The sequence below is a fragment of the Callorhinchus milii genome, unplaced genomic scaffold (assembly GCF_018977255.1).
Source record: "Callorhinchus milii isolate IMCB2004 unplaced genomic scaffold, IMCB_Cmil_1.0 Scaffold2, whole genome shotgun sequence".
NCBI lineage: Eukaryota > Metazoa > Chordata > Chondrichthyes > Chimaeriformes > Callorhinchidae > Callorhinchus > Callorhinchus milii.
This window is the reverse complement of record NW_024704743.1, coordinates 15381363-15407293: the sequence shown is the minus strand read 5'-3', so window position 1 is coordinate 15407293 and position 25931 is coordinate 15381363. Positions and strand designations below refer to the sequence as shown.

General features: G+C 42.2%; 1 protein-coding gene across 2 annotated transcripts in view; it reads left to right on the top strand.

Moving 5' to 3' along the window:
- The first annotated feature begins 4234 nt into the window (after nucleotides 1-4234).
- fbxl2 (F-box and leucine-rich repeat protein 2) overlaps nucleotides 4235-25931 on the top strand; it is a 62004-nt gene continuing 40307 nt past the window's right edge. For both annotated transcript variants that reach the window (XR_488212.2, XM_007898097.2), the window contains exons 1-5: nucleotides 4235-4364; nucleotides 11410-11471; nucleotides 24511-24565; nucleotides 25392-25466; nucleotides 25650-25744. Coding sequence is in view for 1 of the 2 variants with exons in the window: in XM_007898097.2 (XP_007896288.1) it covers nucleotides 4335-4364; nucleotides 11410-11471; nucleotides 24511-24565; nucleotides 25392-25466; nucleotides 25650-25744 (317 nt within the window). In the remaining variant the exon portion in view is untranslated. The remainder of the gene's footprint in view (nucleotides 4365-11409; nucleotides 11472-24510; nucleotides 24566-25391; nucleotides 25467-25649; nucleotides 25745-25931) is intronic.

Below are 25931 nucleotides of genomic sequence, written 5' to 3'. Positions count from 1 at the left end.
TCACCTCCAGTCCAGTCCAGTTTTCGTCCTGTCCACTGTACAGAGACAGTGCTCATCAAAGTAACAAATGACATCCTTTTTTCCATCTCCGTCACATTCTCTGCTTCCATCTGTACCTCACAACAAAAGCAGCCAAAACCCTCATCCACACCTTCATCACTTCCCTGCTGGACTATTGCAATGCCCTCCTTACTGGTCTCCCGCAGCTATATAATGCACAAAATTCAATTAATTAAAAACTCTGTCCGGATTCTCACCCGCACAAAACTCTGTACCCCCATCACACCAGTCCTTGCTAGGCTCCACTGATTCCCAATTACTGAACAGATCGATTTCAAGATCCTCTCACTTGTTTTCAAATTGTTTCATGGCCTCGGCCTCCCTACCTATCCAATTTGCTTACCCCCCCATTCCCCCACCCGCTGCCTCTGATCTGCTGGTTCCGGCCTCCTGTTCAACCCTTCCAATCGTAATCCCAAAAGACAGTACACAAATAAAAGTTAGTGAACATCAGAACTCCCAAATACTTTTACAAATCAGCAATTGTGACTAATACCCTTATATCCTCTGATCAAGTCTACAAGGCCTCTTTCAAGCCTTATAGTACCAATTATCCAATAATTCAATTATACTACAGTAAACAAGAAAATATTATTCGTTATTTTCGTATGTATTATGTCTAAAAACATCACATGACCATTAAACTATCTCTTTAAAAGACACATTTTGCATGCTTAACTATATGGTAGTTATGCTCACACAAAACATGTGCATCTGGATATAATTACATGTGTCTTAAGCATGCACCAAAATGTTAAACCATAATTTTAGCTCCCACTTATGCCCAGAGTGTTTCCTACCACTTTTAATATTGTTGTTACTCTGTTTTCTGTTTGGCTTCATTTATTGTATGCTTTGATCATTTACAATTTCAGTAAGGTAACCTACAGCATAATTTGGTATTCTAGCCTGTGGTAACAATGGGGAGGCAGAGTTATGTCAATGTGTGATCACAGCAGGCAATCACCTCCCAGTTCTTTTTCCAGGATCCACCAATTGCTCTTATTTTCACTAAAATTCCAGACAAACAGGTGTATGTTAAAAGTAGTTGAACACCTACCCTAGAGCAAATGATCGTAAAATGTTTATAATCCAATCCAGGACATACACTGTATATACCCACATTTCACCCACAAAATATAGAGTCAATTCACTTTACAGAATATTTTGTGAAGCTCTTTGAGATGTCTTGAAGACATGATAAAGTACTATATCAAATGTAAGGATTATTATTAGTAGTAGTATACAAACAGATAATTACACATGCAAAGGTTCACAGAAGCACAGATACATACAAACATGCATTCATGTACACATATTTTTCTGCCCATCTGCTCCAGGATCTCAGTTAATGCCACTTTGAAACTAGCTGTCATTAGGCATGGGTCAATGGCATGGAGTAACTCTCCCTCCAGTGTTTGTGCTTTTCTATGTTCAAGTTATTGACATCCTCTTGCAGTATCCCTAGTCTGAAGTTGACAACTCACTATATAGAGAAATCGGGCATATATCCGTATCTTATCAACCTTTGATATGGCACCTTGATGCTCACTCAGGTTGTATATTACATTGCTCCTCAAAACAATTATTACATTTGGTATACTTTGAGAGGACATCCCACACACTTCACAGGATATTTTAGACTGTGCCGGAACTGTGTATTTTGTGGATGAACCTGGCAGTCAATTTGCATGCAGCAATGTCTCACAAACAGCCATGAAATGAATGACCAATTTTATTTTGGGTGATTATTTTTCAGGACACCAGGAGAAACTTCCTTCTCTTTTTTCAAATAGTGCCATGGCATGTTTAATGTCCACCTAAACAGGCAGACAGAAACTCACAAAATTCTGTACCCCCATCACACCATCTTTAACATCGCATCCAAAGGTTGGCACCTCCAGCAAATTAGCACTGCTTCAGCACTGCACTTTCTGACTCAGAGGCAAGTTCTACCAACTGAGGCAGGCTGCTACACATACATATGTAAATTATAAATAGTACCAATGAGCCCACAATAACAGAAATGCCACAAAAATCCACACCAGAAGAATAAGCATTTGAAAGACACTGACTTGTTGCTGAGCATCCTGAAGGCAGAGTCAGCTTCAAAGTGGGCATGTCTACTTGCTAAAGCCACTCACGTGAAGAAGACCTGTATAATGCAATTGGTGTTGAGTTTGCTTAACTTGGATTTCTAGAGCATCAGGGTGGCTGGCAAATCACAAGCTGTCCTGTTCCATCATTCAGATGCAAGTGCTTGTCAAATAGCTAATGAGGAAACTCTGAGGCTTGGGACTGACAGCTACTGGAAGACATATCTTGGACTCTTGGTTCAAGCGCTTTGGGGCACTACCTTGCATTAGGTGTGCTATATAAATGCAAGTTGTTGTTTTTGTTGTTCAGGAACACACATTCATATGTCCAGTGTATGGTTCGCAGAGAGGTAAGTAGCTGCTGCTCAAACTTCACACTTCAACTGGTGGAACCATAGCTTAGGAGGTAGGGGGTTTGTCCGAGCTGTTGTGCAGGAGGACGGTGGCAATACCCACATACACTGACACTGAGCTGTGCTGCTTACCATGAAGCTTGGAGGGAGTTCCAAGTACCTGCTATTCACCTAAGGAGGACTCAAACTTGTGCTTTTCGGATTGTGAAATGACCATCTAGTGACTATCTGCTGGGGGAGAGAGGAGTAAGGTGACATACTTGGTAATAGAATTTCGGCATAGAGTCAACCATCTGCGGCGGACCTGTTAGTCCTATTCATGAACAGATGTACCGGCAATTCTCCAGGGCACTGCTGATGCCAGACCAGCCAACCTGATTCAGTGGCAAAATATGGCGTGGCAGATAGTCACTTGGACCAGGGTCCTACTTGGAACCTACTTGGTCCCCGTTATCCCTGCAACCCAAAGCTCTAAAGGTAGGGTAGTGACAAGCAGCAGGAAGGTCGCCATACAGTACTTTCAATAGCTGTTTCTTGCCCACCTGTGCCTAACACTTAGATAAATAGGTACAAGTGTGCATTCCCTTCCAGACAGTGAGATTTCCATGTGTAGGTGGCATACAAATGTGAAGCTGTCAGTCTAGTTTGGATACTATTAAACTGGTTGATGGTTGTTCACATAACCAAATAAAACTTTTATTTTTCTTGTCAATTTCTGCTGGCGTGGAAGTAGATAAGTATGTGCCATGCCTGATTTAGTGGCAATGCCATCACTGCCCGCGCCAAGCGAATTTTCCAAATTTTTGTGCAAACGGTGGTGGGTGTGTGGGGTGGGTGGGGGGTTGCGGTTGGTTGGCATTTTGCAGGCGTTTGCAGTTTCCCCTCCCCCCCCCCACCCCCAAACTCGGCACTGTGCTGCGCGACTGTCAAGCGCTCTGAAAAAAATATGCATATACAGTCGATAGACTTTACAGTATATCCTGTGAAGCGCTTTGAGACGTCTCCAACACCCGATAAGGCGCTGCGTCCAACGCAAGGATTATTATTATTATTATTAATGACGCAGGGATGGGGGCGGGGCGAAGAGCGAGTGGGAGGAGGAACGCCACGCACGGACGCGCATACGTAATCACGCACCACCCAAATTACGCCCGACGCACAGCCCTGGCTCTTCCCTGGCGTTTCTTTCCTTTTCCTCTTGAACTGACCCGAGTTATTTTCATACATAATAAAAATAAACACTTAAACACACATTACGCGCACCAGTTTGGTTCAGTGCCGGGGGGGGAGGGGCTCGCCTGGCCTCCCTCCAGGTTGAGGGCGGGCGTTGCCGCCGCCTGATTTTAAGCGATTAAAACACGTTTGTCGCCCAAAGTCCCACCCAACACGAGCCCAAAAAGTAGCCCAATGTAATGCGTTGACTGCTATGGAGGGGGGGTAACAGAGTTGCCTATTTAGCGTTTTGAACCCGTGTCAGAAAAGGTCTCCCCCCCCCCAACCAGAAAAAATGTTATTCATCAATTTAAAAAAAAATCAGGCAAAACCGCCCAAAGCCGTTTTTTTTCACACGCACAGGCACAAAAACACGCCCAATCGGGCGGCGTGAAGGCCGCCCAATCGGACCAGCGTTGACGTCGCGTTTCCTTGTGGCTCCGCCGGGGGAGGAGCTCTGAGGATGCGGCAGTGCGTGCGTGCGTGCGTGCGTGAGGCAGTGCGTGCGTGGGCAGTGCGTGCGTGCGTGACGTCAGGCGGCGGTTGGTCTCGCGGCTCCGGGTTGCCGGGTTTCAGGAGCGTGAGGAGGAGGAGGAGGAGAGGCGGCGGCGACATGAACGGCATCGCCAGGGGCAGGTTTGAGGTGAGCTCCTCACTCCCTCCCTTCCTCAGGTCATGTCACCAGCGTTTTGTGTGTGTGTGTGTTGTTATATATAACATGGTGGGGGGGGGAGAGAAAGAGAAAAGGTGAAGAGCCAGAGAGGAGGAGGAAGCTCTCCACCACAGGTCTCACACCCAAACAATAACAATAACACAGCTGTAAAGTAACAGGGAGAGGCGGCGGCGGGCGGGCAGGGCGGGCAGGGCCGGGCCCGAGTGTTTGTGTGTCTCTGTCTCTCAGTGTCTCAGTGCAGGAGCCGAGCACATACACACACACATACATACATACACATACATACATACATACATACATACACACACATACACACACATACATACACACACACACATGCATACACATATACACACATACACACACACACAACGCTGTAGCCTTAAATCCTGCTTTGTTTTTTTCGTGTGCAATAGACTTTTTGACGAGAGGTGTGACAGAGGGGAATGGAGAGATAAGCAACAACAACAACAGCAACACATTACATTTTGTATAGCGCCTTTCACGTCGGGAGGACGTCCCGAGGCGCCGAGAAACATGACTTTATATTGCAATCGGTCACTAGTGTAAGATGAATAAAAAAAAATTTTTTTTAAAAAATTGCTTATTCAAATTGTTGTGTGTAACTGGGATGCTTCGTGTTGAAGGAGAGGGATGTGGAATTATAATAATTACTATTGGGTCTAAAACAATAGAAGATGGTGATTTACACGTTTTGGTGCATTGTAGCCAGTGGTCCAGAGTCTGGTCTGAATGCAGTGTTTTACACAGATGTCAGCAGTTCATAGACACTGGAGAACAATAGCAGTCTGTGCTTCCAGTCTAATGGATCCCTCACCCTGTGACCTCTGGGTTTAAAATAACTAAGCCTTTTGTCATATTGAGCTTCACCTAGAGAAACTGGCAACTCCAAAGTCATGTTCTTTGCCTTGGTATTAAATAAGGGTCTGGTCAAGTGAAGTGTGTGTATGTTTATAGTCTGCCTGATTATTAGCTGGTTGCATTGCACTCTTATTGTCTCTGTAACACTTCTTTCTTTGAATTATTCAACAATGCTTCAAAATTCCCCGTGCTTTTGACTGAAGAGAGAGCCGGTGGTGTTACAAGGAGTGATGGAATCTGACAATTGTGAAGGAGAGGGACAAAATATTAGAAATGGCAATCTGCAAGATAGTTGTAATATTAAAGGTGATTTGTTTGCTGATTTGGATAATCAGATGCAAAACAGTGGTAATTCCCTATTTTTGTTGACTTTCATGTCAGCCCCTTCTTTCTCCACCTTGCTACCCAAATGAAAGCAAGACATGTTTTAAATAGTGGCTATCCATTTTCACATTGTAGAGCAGTTTTATAAGTCCAGAAAACAATTGGTTTGCATTGGGCCTTAGATTGTTTCTTACTTGAGTAGCAAGTAGAAGCTGAAAATAGGAAGTGAATCAATGTGTGTAACCATGCAGAATAGTACCTGTCTATCTAAGACTGTCCTATCTGTTATGGCTTTGGCTTGCAGGATAGATCTTGTCTAAACTTTATGTTTGCTTTGGCTGTGGGTGGGAGAGAATCTGCCAAGGGGAAATTGATAAAGATCTAGGAGTGCTAGTTGACTCGCTCACCATATCAAAACAATAGACAGCAATAATATTAAAAATAGTAATCCTTACATTTGATATTGCGCTTTTCGCAATGGGAGGATGTCCCAATGTCCTTCACAGGGTATACTATAAAGTGCAGTGGTCATGCTATACCTGGAATCCTTTATATAGTTCTGGTTGCTACAGCATAAGAGGCCTACTCAGGCCCAAGAGGCTGGGCCAGAGAACAGGATTGAGGTTGCTCCTCAGTGTTAGACAAATTAGCTAAGAACAACAATTAGACAAGGTAGGGCTCTTCAAACTTCAAAAGAGATGTGTCAGAGGAACTACAAACTATATAGTCACTACATTTTGCAGTAATTCCTGTGAAGTTCTTTGAGACTTCCTCCTGATGTGAAAGGCACTATGTCAAATGCAAGGATTATTTATTCTTAAACACATAAACTAGCAATACACAACTTAATAAAGTGCTTCTCACTTTAAGCTGTTGTGCAGTGCACATCATTCTTCTTGACATAGAGGGTCAGTTGTACTAAACGCAAACTAAACAAAGTATTCAGCAAAAACTGGAATGTCAAATAGCAGATCTAAGTGTGTCCCTGTGGAGTCTTGTAACTCAGTGGTTAGAGCACTCGCCTCGCAAGCGAGAGACCTGGATTTGATTCCCGGCAGGGCGAAATGTTGGGCAAGTTTCCTTACTCCAAACACCTCTGTTTATCTAGCAGGAAGTAGGAACCCAGTTGTTAGTCGATAGGCGAATCGCTTTTCCGGTGGTAATAATTCCTTCAAAAAAAAAGTTGGTTGCTTCAATCCACAACTGTTTGCAGGACACTGCTGTATGCAATTAGCTGCCGCATTTTGCCCACAAAAATATACAATCAATTCACTTTATAGTCTATTCTGTGAAGCGCTTTGAGACGTCTCGAAGACATGATAAGGCGCTATCAAATGCAAAGATTATTATTACATTAATGACCTGAATTCACAGACTTGGTGTAAAATTGTTAAATTTGCAGATGATACCAAGTTGGGGGGAGCTGTGGAATCAGAGTTGGAAGCAAAGGTCTTGAAAAGAGGTGGGGTATGCACATCATAATAATCCTTACATTTGATATAGCTCCTTATCACATTGTGTTTAATAGAGTTTTACTGTAAAGTGTACTGGATTTGTAGGTGAACACTTTTGCCAATTTACGCACAGTAGTGTTTCACAAACAGGAGAGCAATGAGGATGGTCCCTCTGGTTAGAGGAATGAACAGCGAATAGACAAGCCTGGGCTTTTGAAGCTCGTCGAAGTATCGTTTTGCAGACGATCTTATAAGGTTTTAAATGCGATGATAAAGTAAAATGCTGGTGCTAGTCTTTCGATGGCTGTGCTGTCATCAGCAATGCCTTGGAATACTGTGCATCTGCCTGACTCAGGGACTAGACTGCCGAGACCACCACAGACATTTGGCTTGATCCTGACATTCCATTGCCAAACATGTCACCTTGGAGTCAGTTTAGCTCCATGGAGAACTCGCTTACTTCCCCAAGGAAACCCTAAATAAATGTAAATTGTTTTAGTGGGCCCACTTGTATGTTGGTGGTCCACGTTCCCGGCCCCCCACCATCGACGGTTATTCCTTCAGCCTCTCTGCCCCCACCCTTTGAACTCCATCCCACTGTCCCTTGACTTGCTCCCTCCCTTGCTTCCTTCAAGGCACCTCTCAAGATCCTCTTCTTCTAAAGCGCCTTCAGTAACCCTCCTATCCCTACTCTCCCTGCCCTCCAACCCTCCTGATCGCAACCCCCTGCTTGAGTCAAAATCTCTGACTGTCCTCCCGACCTGAAAGGCGCTGTACAGTGTAATTTGTTGTTGTTCTATGTGCAGTGTAGGTTGTTGATTAAATTGGATTTTCTACGACTTATACAGTTTGCCTGCAGCTTGGCCTTCGCGCAAATCATATTAAATGTTATGGTTCCAACTGATACAATTTATGTGAGTTTTAATATATCTGTTCTGAAATTACTCTTTACAACTCTAACTCTACATCAACACCTTGGGACATCCTCCTGAAGTGGAAGGCTCTATATAAATTTGTATTGTCTTCCAGTTCTGATGTCTTGTTGCATCCTAAAGTATTAATCTGGGTTTACTTTTTGAACCCCATTTAAAATTTGATAACACTTCTTTGAGGTCCCCTTTGTGTTGTCTTAAGACTGAAGAGCCCTTGCTTGTCTAATCATTGCTCATAGTTAGCTTATTCCTCCAAAACCAGGGAACATCATAATTACTCTCCTTTGACCTGCCTCTGGAGCCTAAGCAGCATCCTTATGTCGCTAGAACAGAAATGTATGCAGTATCATTGCAGTCTGACCCAAGCACTGTATAGCCTGAGAATGATGTATAAACTCAACTGATTTAGCATTTGATAAAGTGAGCGACAAGTCAACTAACACTCCTAGATCTCTTTTTCTTGGGAAATTCTGTCCCATCCATGAAGTACTTATCTTTGTATAACACTTTGAAATGTTATCCCTCCTTTTGTAAAATCATGCCCGCTTCTACTAATTTCCAAGTCTCCCAGAGAAGCCATCCTTTACCTTGATGACACAAATTTACCAAAATTGGATGTTCAAGAAATTTAAACATGGCTGGATGTTTATACTATCAATATAATGGAAAGGTAATGTTATTTAAATTCACAAATTATTTCTTCTATCATTTTGTGGCGAGGGAACTTAGCAGTCTATTAAAATGTTAGGTTGGGTTGGAAAAAGTGAACCCAGAACAATACTTTAGGATGCACTGAGACAGGAGAAAAAGAGACATGGGTTTAGAGTGGCAAAGGGTAATTTCAGGACTTATCAAACCAGGAACATTTTCTATATCTTTAGAGTAATGAATGACTGGAACAGGTTGTCAGCAAGGGTGGTTGAGGCAAGACCCTGGACTCATTCAAAAACAAGCTAAATGCCGTGATTGGAAGATGGTACGGTGGCTATTCGGATGGGCCAATGACCTTCTTCATCCAAACTAATCTTGCCAACTTATTTTGTAAAATAAATGCTCTCTCACTGTGTTCCTTCCTTCCCTTTAGTTTTGATGTTTTGACTAACACTTTATTTTCATTTGACTGGTCTTTGGAATTCCCCCCCCCCCCCCCCCAGCTTTAGAAAAATTAAATTACGACATTGAAATTGAGCCATATGTCAAGTAAAATTTTTACTTTTGTTTTAACTCCCTGCAATTATAAAGTCTTACATTGATCTAGTCTTGGAGGAATTCTGATGTCACATATGTTTGAAGTTAAGTTGCTTCAGTTTTGTCTGTAAAATCTATTTATACTTCAGGGAAAGCCTTGTAGTTTGAAATGTTTTGTCTTAATTTCAATCAACTATTGGTTTTCAGTACAATCATCAAATGCATGTTGTTAAAATACAGTATTTGGAAATGTTACTTTGTGATTAGTCTTCTCCAACATCCCATAGATAGGCATATCTGACTGCATTAGCTTACATTTGAAAGGGTTCTTCTTGTTCAAGCATTTGGAATATTACGAATGGGTTTAAATGTCATAAGATGTCTTTTGTTTTTGACTTGGGAGGAAAGAGACTAACACAGATTGTCCTTGTGCATTAGAGGTAGGAATGAATAAAGGCATGTTTTGTTCTGAGGCTTGTATTGAAATGAACTTCAATCTGTAAGTCTCCCTGATAGCAATAGACAGAGGCACCAAAGCAGTCAATAATATCTGTGGTGTCAACAAGTACCTACCTACCTATCTGTTCCCTAAAGTGAAGTGTCCAAAAGATTTATATCTGCTGATTAGAAATCTCTGAGAGAATTGAAAGTTGGCAACCATCTTACAAATATGTTCACCAAAACCAATGTTTGAGATTGTAAAATCAGTATTACTATTTATTCCAGAGAATTTCTTATATGACGAGCATTATAATTTGGGTGTATCATACTCTTCAGTGGCTGATGTATATCTTTTTGCATTTGATTTTTGAAATTATCCCTGAAAATATGCTGTTTCGAAACAAGTTACAAGGATTTTTTTCACATATTCATATTCAGCAACTCCATTCAATGACAGCTTCCTTACTTCAAAGGTACTTATTCTACCCTTTTGATTCTATGTTCAGGGTTAGTGCCGGGATGTTAAGAACTCCATCAAATTTATAAACTTTTATTAGTAATGAAAGAGCCTTTTGAGGCACATTTGTGTGAAATGTAGTGGTAAATATCTGTCAAGTCTAAAATTTTATTAAATTTCTTTTTTGCCTCCTTCTGCTGCGTACCTCATGTCACAAAGGACCTTTCCATTTCTAAACTTCGATAGAACTGTTTATTTGCATTTCTTTTCAGTTTAAAATCCACTTCCATTTTTCAAAGGAAATGTCCATAATTAAGTAATCTGGGGACTACTCTGACCTGAGTAATGTTTTATTGAACAAGTTACATATTTGCTTCAAGATATCATGCATTCCAGATCTTGCATGTCTTTAACCAGTGTGATTTTGGTTGCTTCAGCCTTGAACTGCACTGCCAAGAATTTGCAGGCTTTAATCCCTCAACTCTGTACATTTGACTTGTTCGGGAAGAAGTGGAGTGGAGAACAAAAAGAAGAATTTTGCTTCTTTGATCAGTTTTAAATTGAAATGTAATCCTGAAGAACCTTTTTTGTAAACCAGACAAATATGATTGTGTCATCCTTTAGTTCAGAGTTTCTGTGTGCTCTCCTCCTACTAACTGGTTAATTGCACATGTTAATATTGTTTTCTAGAAAATTTAGCATGATGTCATCACCAATAATTTTTTTTTATCAATCTTGCTTCGTCTATTCTCTGCTGGACTGTATCAACATAAATTTTCGATAGGTCGTAGTGTACTCACCAAAATCTTTCTTGGTTGCAATTAGAGGGTAGTTATTACGATCAGGGAATGATTCAAGGTGATCCTTAATCAGATACTACATTTAATATTGACTCATATGAGTACTGGAGTCTCATAACTTCAAAAATCACTGGTATGTCTTACTGATATGTGATCAGTTATCTGGAAAAAGAACGTGAGAGAAATGAAGGAAGCCTTCCACATATATGTGATTAAGAATACATTTAAATTGATTTCACTCAATAGACAGAACTGCCACAAGTTCTAATGAGATTTAGTATGCTTGACGACAAAGAAAAAGCATTAAAACACCACCAACGTTGAAAATTGATTCAGTGAAGAGATGACATTCCCAGCAATTAAGATGTCCATAGATTTATCATCAAATATCCTTCCCAAAATTGGCTGAAGAAATGCTTCCATTAATGTGTTGAAAAATAAAATTTGGATTGCAAATTTCAGATTACTTTCTTTTGGACGTTTGTTTTCTGTTTAAATTCTTTTGTTTTTCTGATCATTGTGTTTTGATTTGCTTAGGTTTTCTCAAACAATGATGAAGCACCCATAAACAAAAAGCTGCCAAAAGAACTTTTGTTAAGGTAAGAATGTGTTCTGTAATTTGTTTTTGAGAACTTGCAGGCTTTTTGCTTGATTTACTTTCACTGGTGGAGTGTAAATATTAAATTGTATCTTGGGAAGTATCCCCTTCTATTAGTCATGAAGGTGCATCCATGGGCATTAGATTACTAATCTTATGATGTCTTGGTACAACAACAACAATAACTTGGATTTATATAGCACCCTCCACGCCGGACGGCGTCTCAGAGCGCTTCACAGTAACAGATCCCGGGACCGAGCCAGGGGGAGGGGGAAGTGGTGACCAAAGGCACAGTCAAAAAGGAAGGTGTTCAGCCGAGACCTGAAAATTGGAAGAGAGGGGGCGAGGCGAAGGGAGTGAGGAAGGGAGTTTCAGAGCCTTGGGGCATAGTGGCTGAAGGCACGGCCGCTGATGGTTCTTCAAATGTTCTTTTATACATCATGAATCAATCCTATCGGCTGTTAATTGATTGATATTGTCTCTTAAAGGGATCTCTCCGAGATCCCTTTAAGAGTTGTTGTTATTGTCGTCGTGAAGGTGCATCCATGGGCACTAGATTACTAGTCTCATGATGTCTTGGTACAGCATTGGTAAATGATTTCCCCATAACCTTGCACATACGCACGCAACTTGTGGATAATTAGTGAGGATAACCAGCATTCCACTGTAGTATTGTTTGTATTTACAAAACAGCTATTGGCCTGGCTTTAAAACTGAAGCTGCAACTCTGTTGAAGTCTTACAGTGTTTAAGTATTGAACTAAATGTAATTTCCTTGGTTAGACTTGTTTATTCCTGTCTTCAATCTGTTTGGGGTGAGATCCCTTTAAGAGATAATGACAATCAATTAACAGCCGATGGGATTGATTCATGATGTATAAAAGAACACTCGAAAAGGGGCATAGGGTATGGTTATTGCCATGGGTTGGAGTGTACTGGTTTGGATCGAGACTCAAGCTCAGTAGCCGGTACTTTGTGAGTACTCTACTTATTACATGGTGTCGGAAGGAACCAAACTTGGACTGGAAAAACTAAGAGGCTGGAAAGGTACATTGAAACACGCAAAAATTATTTCAGGAGCAATGGAACCAGATTACCCATCAAGATGTTTGTAAATACCAAGACCATTGAAGCTAACAAGAAATTTCTGACATAATTGGCACCAGTTGGAATATTTGTGATAGCTACGAACCTGCTGCTACAAGACAACAAAATTCTATGCTGTTTTTTGTAAGTGTGGCAGGATAAGAGGCATGGAAGTATTTCGACACTCAAGAGAGTTATTTGTAACCAGGAAGCAAGGCCTAACAGAATCATTTACACAGTATTTTGCGGTACTCAGATCAGAATTCGCGGCAACAAGCCATGCAGTAAGCTGTTGAAACAGGAAGACATGGTCTTGGGGAAAGCTGTACAAAAAAAAAAGAAAATGTCAAGGACCCACACACAGGAAATGGAAAAAGCTGATAAAAAAAAATGGAAATAGATAAACTGGCTGAACAGAGGAACTGGAATGATTCAGATAAGTTGTATGGAATAAAACAAACATATGGACCAAGACGAAAGCAAAAACAACTGAAGAATGAGATTAAAGCATGCTCTCAGGTGATGTTCAGTGCAGGAAAGGAATGCATATTTGCAATGGATATGGACATTATGCAAGGAAATACAGACATAAATTACAAGGTCCAGAGGGGAAAACTTGGTGGAAAAAGAGAGATCACAGGACCGAAGGTGACCAGAAGAGACAATCTACAAGAACAAACACAAGCCACAAAAGAAAGGCTAAAAGAAACATTAAAGAAAATGAGAATGGACAGAATTGTGAATAGTTTCCAATATTTCCTCACTTTCTAGTAGTCCACTTTCTTCTTCATTCACCTTTTGAATTATTTTAAACATTCCCATTTTAATTATGTCATGAAGCCCACCACTGACTGGATGAGTACTTTTGTGATCATAGTTAAAACATTATGGATATGTTTAGACCCACATCAGTTTTTTTTAAAAAGTCTTAAGAGCATTATGCAATACAAATCTCTGAAGATGTACACTCGTTAATATATGGAGCAAAACATTGTTCAACATTGGATTGTTTTTGGGGATATTGGCAGCTTAAATTGTCCAAAAAAAGTGCTTACCTAACATTCTTAACATTTGGAAGATATTGGAGTCCTGTAGCTCAGTGGTTAGAGCACTCGCTTTGCAAATGAGAGACCTGAGTTCAATTCCAGGCAGAGGGCGAAACCTTGGGCAAGTTTCCTTACTCCACACGCCTAATAATAATCCCTCCAAAAAACAAAACAATAATAAATTGGTCATTTTCAATCTACAACTGTTTGTGGGACATTGCTGTGCGCAATTGGCTGCCCGTTCGCCCACAAATATACAGTCAATTCACTTTACAGTTTTCTGTGAAGCGCTTTGGGACGTCCTCCCGACGTGAAAAGCGCTATATCAAATGCAAGGATTATTATTATTATTGTTTGTAGAGAATGCTATTTGGCATAAGATCAGCACAAAGAGACGTTTCCAAAAAATAAAACTGTTGCAAATACTAGAAGGGATTCCCAATTCAATAATGTATATTGACGAAATTAATATTTGAAAGAATAAAAGCAGAGTCCAACGAATCGTTAGAAAGAGTATTGGGAGGATTAGCAGCAGGCTTGAAAGCAGGGAGGAAGCATTTATAGAGGTCGGCTCGCATTGGTAATACTGACACGAAACATCCCACCAAAAAGTAGTGGAAGAGCCAAGTAGGTATGGGTTCTAGAGTGACTCGACTGAGTTCAATGGAGGATTTGAAGTTGTCTGGAAGGTATCTGGATTTCAGGAAAATGAAGCATCAGCAACTAGACTATAATTCCCAACTTTCCTGGGGTTGGGGGAAGCGGGTCTGGGTTGACTCCCAGGCCAGTCTCAAGTGCATGGCACCGTTAAATTCAATGAAGCATCTTTGGGGCACGTCTGGCTCTTCTCTGTGCCGTAATTCACTAAAGTTGCTTATTGTAGGTGAGACTCAAGTTGGGCGAACAAGTTAAGCTTCAGTGAGTTATATTAAAATCCCCTAAATCTAGGGGCAGTATTTTGATTAAAAAATGTCTTTTAAGCATAATTCAGGGATAATGCAAATTCTATAGTGAATACCTGTGGGGGAAAAAATGGAACATATTATTTTGCTAAGAGTGGGTAAGTGTGGAATGTAATTTAGCTGTCTGAATTGTCCAATGTAAACAGTCTAATTATCGTGAGTTAAGTTCAATATTTGCAGGGATATTGTTTAACTTTGCTCAAGCCAAGAAACTACATTTGTTTCTACAAGCGTCTACTTTATTTAATTACTATTTAACGCACAGTTCTTATTTTGTTTGTGATTTTGTTTGTGATTCCAACAGTCCAATATTAGTTGGGTTCAATTCAGTATTCCATACGTTACAATAGCATAAGGCCAGTTTGAGAATTATATTAGCTGGATTCAATTAGGTGGGTTCAGTTGAGTTCAAGATTAGAGTTGTATTTATTTGGCAAAAATGACCTTTCCAGGCTCTGCAGCAAGGTAACAATTGTATGCTTCAGTGATCAAGGCTATGACTTGGATGACCAATAAAAAATGCATGAGCTCTTTCAGATAGAAGAATAAATTGTGCGTGCACAAAGTCTTAACTTGCTCGCACTGCAGTTGCTGATTAAGGTAGACTTTTGGATTTGTCAGCAGATTTTTGTTTCCACTAATTTCTGAATGATATCGGAGTTTTCTTAATTTATGAAGTTACTCATACACTTACTCATAATTTATGTGACCTTACTATGTAAGCTGTTCTACATAAAGCATCCTTAGCTATCCTCCCATCTCTTCCTGGGAAACTAAACTACAAACTTGAATGGGAACATTTCTACTTCTGGTATAGCATTTCAGAATACAAGGTTTTGAAGCATTAGAACAATTCCGTTTTTTCTATACTATGTTTTTTTCTGTACTAAGTTGAAGCTACATTGCATGTACTTGAATTCAGGAAAGTGTTTAGATGTGCTTGCAGAAAAGTTGGCTATTTGTATTGCTTTGAGTAAAAATGGACAGGGCAAAACATTGGGCAAGTTTTGTTACTCCACATGCATCTGTTTACCTAGCAGTAAGTAGGAACCCGATTGTTAGTCGATTGGCGGATTACTTTGCCATGGGTAATGATAATAATAATCCTTGCATTTGATATAGCGCTTTTCACGTCTTCTAGACGTCTCAAAGCGCTTCACAGAATAGATTGTAAAGTGAATTGATTGTATATTTGTGGGTGAAACGCAGGAGCCAATTGCGCACAGCAGTGTCCCACAAACAGTCGTGGATTGAAAATGAACAATCTATTATTGTTTTGTTTTGGAGGGATTATTATTAGGCGTGTGGAGTAAGGAAACTTGCCCAAGGTTTCGCCCTCTGCCTGGAATTGAACCCAGATGTCTCGCTTGCCAGGCGAGTGCTCTAACCATTGAGCTACAGGACTCCACAATAATAATTCCTTCAAAAATAAATAAATAAATTAGTCACTCAATCCACAACTGTTTGTGGGACACTGCTGTGTGCAATTGGATGCCGCGTTTTGCCCACAAAATATACAGTCAATTTACTTTACAGTAATCACGTTTCTGTGAAGCACTTTGAGATATCTCAAAAACTTGATAAGGCACTATATCAAATGCAAGTATTATTATTACTCTTGGCTTTCCATTACAACTTCATCTAACATGAACTTGAGGACTAAACAACTTACAAAGTGAACGTAAAAATAATGAATGAACTAAAGAACTTGTGCTTAAATTTACAAACTAAGACTGCAGACTAAATTAAACTAAATCTCAAAATGCTTATAAAAGAAAGCTGCAACTGAAATTAGAAGCAGCACTTCCCTAGGAATACTATATTTTGTAAATTGTAGCGATTCGACAGTCACATTTATTTCATTTAGATTTTCAAATTTTTCATTAAAATTTACTTGGATGACTTAATTTGACACTATCCTTAATTTAATATGTAATTCTAGATCATAGTAATCTTACCTAATTGGAGTCCTTCCCTATCTGCATGGAAAAAGAAGATTCCATTTTCTATTATAAATTAGAAAGTTGGCACTTTTCATAGTATTGAATTTCTTCTGTCAAAGATAATATACATTTTGAATTAATTCACTTATTACAACTTGCATTTATATAGCGCCATCCACGCTGGGAGGTGTCTCGGAGCACTTAGCAATGGCCGAGGCTGAGCCAGGGTCCCCTCCAACTTCCACCCACCACCCACCCCTTCCCTCCCACACTCCGACTCCTACCCATCCTCCCCTACACACCTTCGTACCCGTTTCCCCACCCTCTGTCACTGAACTCATCCTATCCCTAAAACCAACCACCTGCTCCCTTGACCCCATCCCCACTCCACTCCTTATCTCCCAGCTCCATTTTCTTGTCCCACACATCACTGACATCATAAACCTGTCCCTCTCCTCTGGCTCTGTCCCCATTCCATTAAAAACTGCCATCATCACGCCCACCCTGAAAAAACCCTCCCTTGATGCGTCGCAGCTATCAAGCTACCGGCCCATCTCCAACCTCCCCTTTCTCTCCAAGGTCTTGGAAAGAGTTGTCGCCTCCCAACTGCGCTCTTTCCTCTCCACCCATTCTCTTTTTGAACCCCTTCAGTCAGGTTTCCGTGCTGCTCATAGCACAGAAACTGCCCTGGTCAAGGTCACCAATGATATCCTGACCATCTGTGACCAGGGCTCCCTCTGTCTCCTCGTCCTCCTCGACCTATCGGCAGCATTCGATACGGTCGACCACGCTATCCTACTCCACCGCTTGTCCTCCCACCTCAACCTTCAAGGCACTGTCCTTGAATGGTTTAGCTCTTACCTTTCCCACCGTCTTCACTTCGTCTCAACGAATGGCTTCTCCTCCACCCCCCGTACTGTCTCATGTGGTGTCCCTCAGGGCTCTGTCCTCGGTCCCCTCCTCTTCACCCTCTATATGCTCCCCTTGGTGACATCATCCGCAAACATGGGGTTAACTTCCACATGTATGCGGATGACACCCAACTCTACCTTTCCTCCTCTACTCTCAACTCCACGACCACCGATGTCCTGACAGCCTGCCTGTCCGACATCGAGTCCTGGACGAGAGACAACTTTCTTCAGCTCAACGTGCAAAAAACCGAGGCCCTCCTGATTGGCTCACGTCAGCGCCTCCGCACCTCAGGCGCTGACACCATCAGCATCCAAGGCTGCACTCTCCACCTCTCAAAGCCAGTCAGGAACCTCGGCGTTTTGTTCGACCCTGAGCTGTCCTTTCTCCCTCACATCCGCACCACAACTGGCACCGCCTTCCATCACCTCCGGAATATCGCCAGACTACGGCACTACCTCACCCCTCACGCTGCTGAAACCCTGGTTCACGCCTTTGTCACCTCAAGGCTGGACTATGGGAACTCTCTCCTCGCCGGCCTTCCCGCCACCTCCCTCCACAAGCTGCAGGTCATTCAGAACTCTGCAGCTCGTGTACTGTCCCGCACCAGGCTTCGGGACCACATCACTCCCACCCTCGCTCGCCTCCACTGGCTCCCCATCCCCCAGAGGATTGATTTCAAGATCCTCATCCTCACCTACAAGGCCATTCACGGCCTTGCTCCCTCCTACCTCTCCAACCTACTATCCCCCTACCTACCTGCCCGTACCCTCCGTTCCTCTGGCTCCGGTCTGCTCCACGTCCCCCGCCCCAACCGCCCTACTATCGGTGGTCGGGCCTTCAGCCTCTCAGCCCCGAGGCTCTGGAACTCCATCCCCCAGTGCCTTCGCCTTGCTTCCTCCCTTTCCTCCTTCAAGGCCGGTCTCAAAACCTTTCTCTTTGACCGTGCCTTCAGCTCCCCTCTCGACTCTCTTCCTCCTCCTCGCTCCCTCCCTTCCCTCCCCTCACCCTGACCATTTCCCCCTCCTCTCTCCCTCCCTTCCCTCCCCTCACCCTGACCATTTCCCCCCTGCTCGGGTCATGACCCAACTGTGCAGCGCCTTGGGACGTCCTCCTGACGTGAAAGGCGCTCTATAAATGGAATCTTGTTGTTGTTGTTGTTGTTGTAGGCATGGTCGAAGAGGAAGGTCTTCAGACACGACCTGAAGATGGGGGAAGGAGGGGGCGAGGCGAAGGGGTTGAGGGAGGGATTTCCAAAGTTTCAAGGCATAGTGACTGAAGGCATGGCCGCCGATGGTGGAGCAGAGGATTCGGGAGACACAGAGTAGGCCGGAACTAGTAGAGCGGAAGCAGCGGGTACTGCTATAGGAAGAGAGGAGGTTAGAGAGCTGGGGTGGTGCCAAGGAATGGAGGGATTTAAACACTAGAGTGAGGATCTTGAAGTCGATCTGCTCTGTGACAGGGAGCCAGTGGAGTTTGGCAAGGACTGGAGTAATCGGGGAATGAAGTTTGGTGTGGGCAGCGGAGTTTTGAATGAGCTGAATTTTGTGAATAGTGGAGGTGGGAAGACTGACGAGAAGGGCGTTAGAATAGTCCAGCCGAGAAGTGACAAAGGCATGGACCAGGGTTTCAGCAGCTTTTGGGGTGAGGTATTGTCGGAGACGGGCAATGTGGCAGAGGTGGAAGCAAGCGGTACTGGTCAGGGACCGGATGTGGGGGAGGAAGGATAACTGGTGATCGAGCCTGACGCTTAAGTTGCGCACAGGTTCGGAAAGTTTCAAGGACAGGTCGAGTAGGTTGAGGAGGTTGGACAGAAGACGTCAACGGGAGCCAAAGAGTATGGTTAACTGCAGAAAATTTGCTCTCATCCGGCTTTTGATGTCCGACAGACAAGCTGAGAGAACATCAGGGGACTGGGGGTAGCAGCTGGAGGTGGAAAAGTGGAATTGAGTGTCATCGGCATACAAGTGGAAGTTAACCCTGTGTCTGCAGGTGACATCACCGAGAGGGAGCATATAGATGAAGAGAAGGGGGCCAAGTATGGAGCCTTGAGCTACCCTGCAGTTAAACAGGTGGAAGCGAGAAGAAAGGCCATTTGCAGAAATGCAGTGCTGGTGGTTTGTAAGGTAGGACTCGAACTAACCAAGGGCGGTCACACTGAGGTAGATGATGGAGGACCAGCGGTGGAGGGGGATGGCATGATCGACTGTGTCAAATCCGGCGGAGAGATCCAGGAGGACGAGGAAGCCCTGGTCACAGATAGAGAGGATATCGTTTGTGACTTCCACGAGCGCTGTCTCTGTACTGTGGACAGGGTGGAAACCGGACTGGAGGGGTTGGAGTGGAGTATGGAGGGAGAGGTGTGCGTGAAGTTGGTTGCCAACAACCCATTCCAGAGCTTTGGCAAGGAAGGGCAGGTTTGAGATAGGGTGGTAGTGACCGAGGTTGGAGGGATCGAGGGTAGGTTTTTATAAGGAGGGGGTTGATGCCTGTGGTTTTGAGGGGGGTGGGACTGATCCTGAGGAGAGAGATTGGTTGATAGTGTCTGCCAGTAATGGGCAGAGGAGGGGTAGCTGGGTGATCAGCAGTTGGGTGGTGAAGGGGGTTGAGGCAGCAGGTGGTGGGTTGGGTGATGGTGGATGAGAGGGAGGAAGGAGAGATGGGGGCAAATGAATGTAGGATGGGGGCTGTGGTAGGAGCTGAGGGCGGGGTGGGTGAGGGGAGATGGAATGGGGGTGGTGGCAGGCGATACAGGGCAGAAGGATGTTGCTGCCAGGCGGATGTTATCAATTTTAGAGTTAAGGAAGTCCATGACCTCTTTGCACTTGGCGTTAGATGTGATGATTGAGGGTGCTTGAGGGGGCGCAAGGAAGAGGTGGTGGGCAGTGGAGAACAGGATTTTGAAATTATTGTTGGCCTCCAATATGATGTTTGAGTAGTGCGCAGTTTTTGCTTGTGACAGGGAGCGGCATTAGGTGTGAAGATGCTCGAGCCACAGCTGGTGGTGAACCATGAGGCTGGTTTTCTGCCACCTGCACTCAAGCAGCTGGGTTTGGGATTTTAGGGAGCGGAGATGGCTTTGAGGTGATAGACACCTTGGAGACACCCCTAACTGCTCCCCTTCCCATCCAATGGGAGCAGCAATGGAAGGGAGGAGGCGGGGCGGCCACTCTGCTGGGTGGAAAGGGAAGAAGTAAGAGAACTTCAGTTTATCTCAGAAAACCGGTTAAACCGGACTGCCCTGATGTGTCCTTCCTTAAGCACCTTCCACTGTAGTAACTTCCGATGATTAACCTAAATTCGCCCTTCTCAATATGTCTTCTGAGGTATTGCTTCTTTGTAAAACAATTCAACACATTTTATTAAGAGTCCCCTTCCCATCAATGGGAATGGCAATGGGACTCCTGCTGAGCTGACATGCCGCCAAAGTGACGTGATTGGGAGTGGAATGTTGAAATCTACTCAAATCTGTGACAGTCTTGATAGTCAATTTCCAAAATCGCAGATCCGCCTTACTCTGAAGCACTGCTGATGACAGACCAGCCAACTTGTCTGTAGGACTTCGAGGGGCAGTTATAGCCTTAATAAGTAATCTGGATGCCCTAGCTTGACAAGCAATGACAATATTGTTGATTATACTCTTAACATTACCTCAACACGTACTCTGAGGTTCCTCACTCATGGCTCTCACCAACCTGTGCCTATTAGGTAAGTTGGGTGTGTTCCTCAAGGGGGAGAGTGGAGTTTATTCCAGATAGCTATGTAGAGCTCTGACTGATTTGGAAGCCCTTAAGCACGATAATAATAATAATAATCCTTGCATTTGATATAGCGCTTTTCACGTCGGGAGGACGTCCCAAAGCGCTTCACAGAACACACTGTAAAATGAATTGACTGTATATTTGTGGGTGAACGCGGCAGCCAATTGCGCACAGCAATGTCCCACAAACAGTCGTAGATTGAAAATGACCAATTTATTATTGTTTTGTTTTTGGAGGGATTATTATTAGGCGTGTGGAGTAAGAAAACTTGCCCAAGGTTTCGCCCTGCCTGGATTGAACTCAGGTCTCTCGCTTGCAAAGCGAGTGCTCTAACCACTGAGCTACAGGACTTCACGATGATGGGTTTCCACACATGTCAGTCACCTGGCTGCAATTTAATGTAAACTATGCACTTTACATGTTGAATTTAAATTTGTGATTTGTTTACTTAGTTGGGTAGTACATGTAACTCCTTCCTTATGTCAGATGTACTTTTGTCTATTATAGTCTCCTTAGTATATTTGATTTAAAATATTTAGTATACATGACAAGGTCGTTGATGTTTGACAAGCTTGAATGGCCTTCTTCTTTGCTGTTAACAAAAATTCTATGACGAGAAAAATAGAGATAATAATAATCCTCGCATTCATTATTAATCCAAATTGCAGATAAACCTTAACAATATATTTAACGTGATTAATAATCATCCAGCAAACTCAAAATCAAAAGAGAGAAGGTAAACAGACAGTTTAGACCCATGATTAACGTATCTGAAATAAAGTGTTGGTAATATAGAGTAGAAACCCGGTTTGCAGTCACCTCAGTAATCCAGCCATCTGACAATTGCGGGCACATTTTCACAGTCTCTCTCATTGTCAATGTTAAACGATAGACTAAATGTAAATTACTGCTGAAAACTTGAGTTCTGACGAAGGGTCATGGACCCGAAACGTTGACTCACTTTCCTTTTTCCATAGATGCTGTCTGACCTGCTGAGTGTTTCCAGCGACTTCTGTTTTTGTTAAAAGATAGGCTTTCTGCTTCAGTAAACCGGGCACCTCATTAATCAGGACAACAATCATTGATTGCGGCCACAACAGCACCTTCCTCCGCTTCAAATGCGGTACAAACCCCACCCACCACAGTCCCCCGGCTGCTAACCTGTACAGTACACAGTGCGCTAGGCCTCGGGCTTCTCGCGCTGTTTCCTCAGCTCTGCTACTGCGGGTGCAGTGGGCTCTGGTTGCGCATGCGCCACGCAGGGAGTGTTGGGATTCTGGAAGCGGCGCAAACGGAAAATCAACTTCGCCCGGTGCCCGTGGCCTAACCTGAGCTCCTGTAACCAATTCTTGGTAAGTGCTGTAAACATGCCACCATGGAAGGAGTTGTCCTTACGTGAGAGAGTGGACTTAATCAAAAACAGTGGGGACAAAAGTCAGACAGTTAGCTGTGATCTATGGCATTGGCAGAACATAAGTTGGCTGCATTCTCAAAAGGATGGCTGAATACATGACAGCTTTTGTTTTAAGTATGACAGTGCCTTTATTTTAATGAGATTGCAACGTATGGTTGTTGAATGTTCATCACCATTGCCCGTTACCAATGCCCTTAGCATTACCTCAGTGACCTGAATCACCCGAGCTGTTTCAGTAATCAGGTCACCTCACTAAATAGGTCACTTTTGCCCAGTCCCTTTAGTGACCGGATTAGTGAGGTTCTACTGTACTTAATATTGCAAATCCATTTTATTTGCCACATAGGAATTCTTAGGCCTTAGGTTCTTTTTGAATGAGTTTGAGTTTTTCCTTAGTCATGGTTTTGAAATTTTATCTACTTCATTTTCCACTGAAAGGAATTATCACTTAGTAGTTGATGTGGACAGGATGGAAGTCCTTTTTATCAATCTTGATTAGAGGCTCTAAGAAAACCCATTATAATCAATTATGTAACTCAGACATTAGAGGTGAGTGATGTGCGTCTGTATCTTTAGCAGTCTTTGGGTACCATTAATGGGATTTTTCCATTATGAGCTTATTGTAGGAACTTTTTCCCCTAAAAAAATTCAACTCTGAATCCTAGTCTACTCTTGTTTGTTTTGTCACTCAGTTCAGCTTTGAACTGTTTTCAAATTTTTTTGGTTCATTGTAATTTTTCAGTGCTCTTTCTTACTTAAGGTATTGCTACTTCAGGCAGATTAAAATTTAAGATGCAATTTAGTGGCAAAGGATTGAATTGACTGGGGGGGAGGGGGGGATTAATGAATTAAGGTATGGAAGGAAGAGTGAGTGGAGACTAGGGAAGAAATAGGAGTGGTGCAGAGGAAGAGGCATCTGAGTGGATCCTCTTGATTTTGTTCCCGAGGAAACCCATCACTTTCTCGCATTTGTAGTTGGAAGGCTTCTGGAAGGATATTAAATGCGCTATAAATGTTTCTTCATCCAAACTTCTTTAGTGATCTTGCCTTATTCTACGACTGAAGACATGAACCATTAGCTAAAACCATTGTAAAGAAAACTATCAGTTTTGCATAGTTTAATGATTGTGCTCCTCTACAATTTTTTAAAAAAGCGAATAAAAGCTGAGTATGTTCCCAGAACTTCCCATCAGTTTTTCTGTTGGTGAGTAAAATTTTGCCTGATTTTTAAAGGAGAGCAGAATGAGAAAAGGCCATTTGGTTTCCTTTCACTCTACTCTGTTAAGTTTGCAAAGATTTGTCTCTAAACCTAAAGTTATACACACAAAATTCTTGGTTATTTATGGATTGCATCCACACAATCACTTACTTTTAGAAATTGCTTCCTTGGTTCTGGCATTACAGGAAATATTGTTTCCATGGAGAGCTCCATTTTTCCTGTTATACCTTAGCCCAATAATTTACTCCAGTCAATATGACATTAGTCCATGTTTTAAGAATTAACAGTATGGCTAATTTTCCTGTGGGCTTATTTCATATATCCAGTATTCAGAAATGGCGATTTTATTTCCTCTAGTCTTTCTTGCTTGAAACTTGTTATCTTTTGAATTTGTGACCTTTTTCTGTGGCGTCATAATCCAAGTAAATAGTCTTCTTACATATGTTATTTATATCATCTTTTTAAAGTATTTGAATCGTATTCACTCCCTTTTTTGTACTTGTTATGGGTACATCAATTTTTATTTGCTGAAGTGTTATGTTGTAGCTTGTAAAAAAAATGCTATAATGTGGTGAGTTTTATTTGGGCACTGTAAATTTTATACTATACCATGTTGCTTTAACATAATCTCTAGCCACCTTTGGTAAAATTACCCTTGAATGTATTATATCTGATATTCAGTTTTACTATTTTTTCCACAGAATATTTTCCTACCTGGATGTTATCACTTTATGTCGATGTGCACAGGTTTCCAAGGTACAGTATTACAATACTATATTCAAGGCAAGGGATTCTTAGAGCAAGTTCCACATTGCAGAAGCATGGAAACTGAAAGCTCAGCTGCTCATGGCAGATACAGGGGGTGAGGAACAAGCAGTGGACCAGAGTTGGCGGAGTGAAGGGTATGGGCATTGGAATGGGGGCGAAGGAGATTGCAGAGATAGGGTGGGTCCACGTCATTAAGTGATTTGAAGGGATAATAAATGCTGAAAGATTTCATTGTTTTTTTCTGACCAATTCCTGTATATTGTGTATTTGACGACAACAACAACGTGCATTTATATAGAGCTCTTCATGTGGGGCACATCTTGGAGCTCTTGGACAAGAAGTTGGACTGACTTTAATCATCCCTCAGTACTGGAATAGCATTCTTGGCATGAGTGAGATTACTGGTTGATTTGAATAAGGTTCAGCAAATGACATATCTAAAACTGTTTTGCCAACTAATTCTATTTTGGCACCCAAAGAAAATGACCCTGGTGTTAGTGGTGCCCTTGATGAAACAAGGGACACTACACTTCATAAATAGTTCATTGTGTGAAATGCTTTGAGTTTACTGTGGTAAGGCCCTACATCAAATACAAGTATTTTGTATTTACGCACATTCTTTCCGGGGTCCTTCTGAGAGACTTGGACTTTTATTTGTGACATTCAAAGGGACTTGACTTGAGTGTTACTTGAGGTATGAACAGGATCTATCAGACTGAATCTAAGTTTCAGAGTCTTAAGTGCCAAAGAAAATGATTTTAATATCCATAATATTAAACTTTCATTATTTACATTGTTTTGGGGAAAAATGTAGGCATGGAATATCCTGGCACTTGATGGGAGCAACTGGCAGAGAATTGACTTGTTTAATTTCCAGACAGACATAGAGGTAAGGGCTGAATATTTATCATGCACCTAATTACACTAAGGTAATATTCATTGATAATTGTAGAATTGCAAAGAAGCACATGAGTCCATTTGTTTCCTTTAACCAGATTGGTCTTCTTCTGATCTAAATTTATACTTACCTACTTATTTATTATTGATTTTCTGCAAATCTTTCTGATTGTAGGGTCGTGTAGTGGAAAACATTTCCAAACGATGTGGAGGTTTCCTACGCCAGCTGAGTCTTCGAGGATGTCTCAGCATCGGTGATGCTTCTCTTAAGTAAGTTGGTATTTTAAAGACCAATTCTGTTTGTTAATGCTGGTAATGTTAATAAAATCAAAAATTTGTGAAATGAGCTGTTATAAACACAGTCGTCATTATCATGAAGTAAAACTGTAAAATGTGTGGTCTTTTGGCTCTTCGGTGCTTAGTTCTTATCTTCCCAAGATTTGTGATTGGTAAGGAC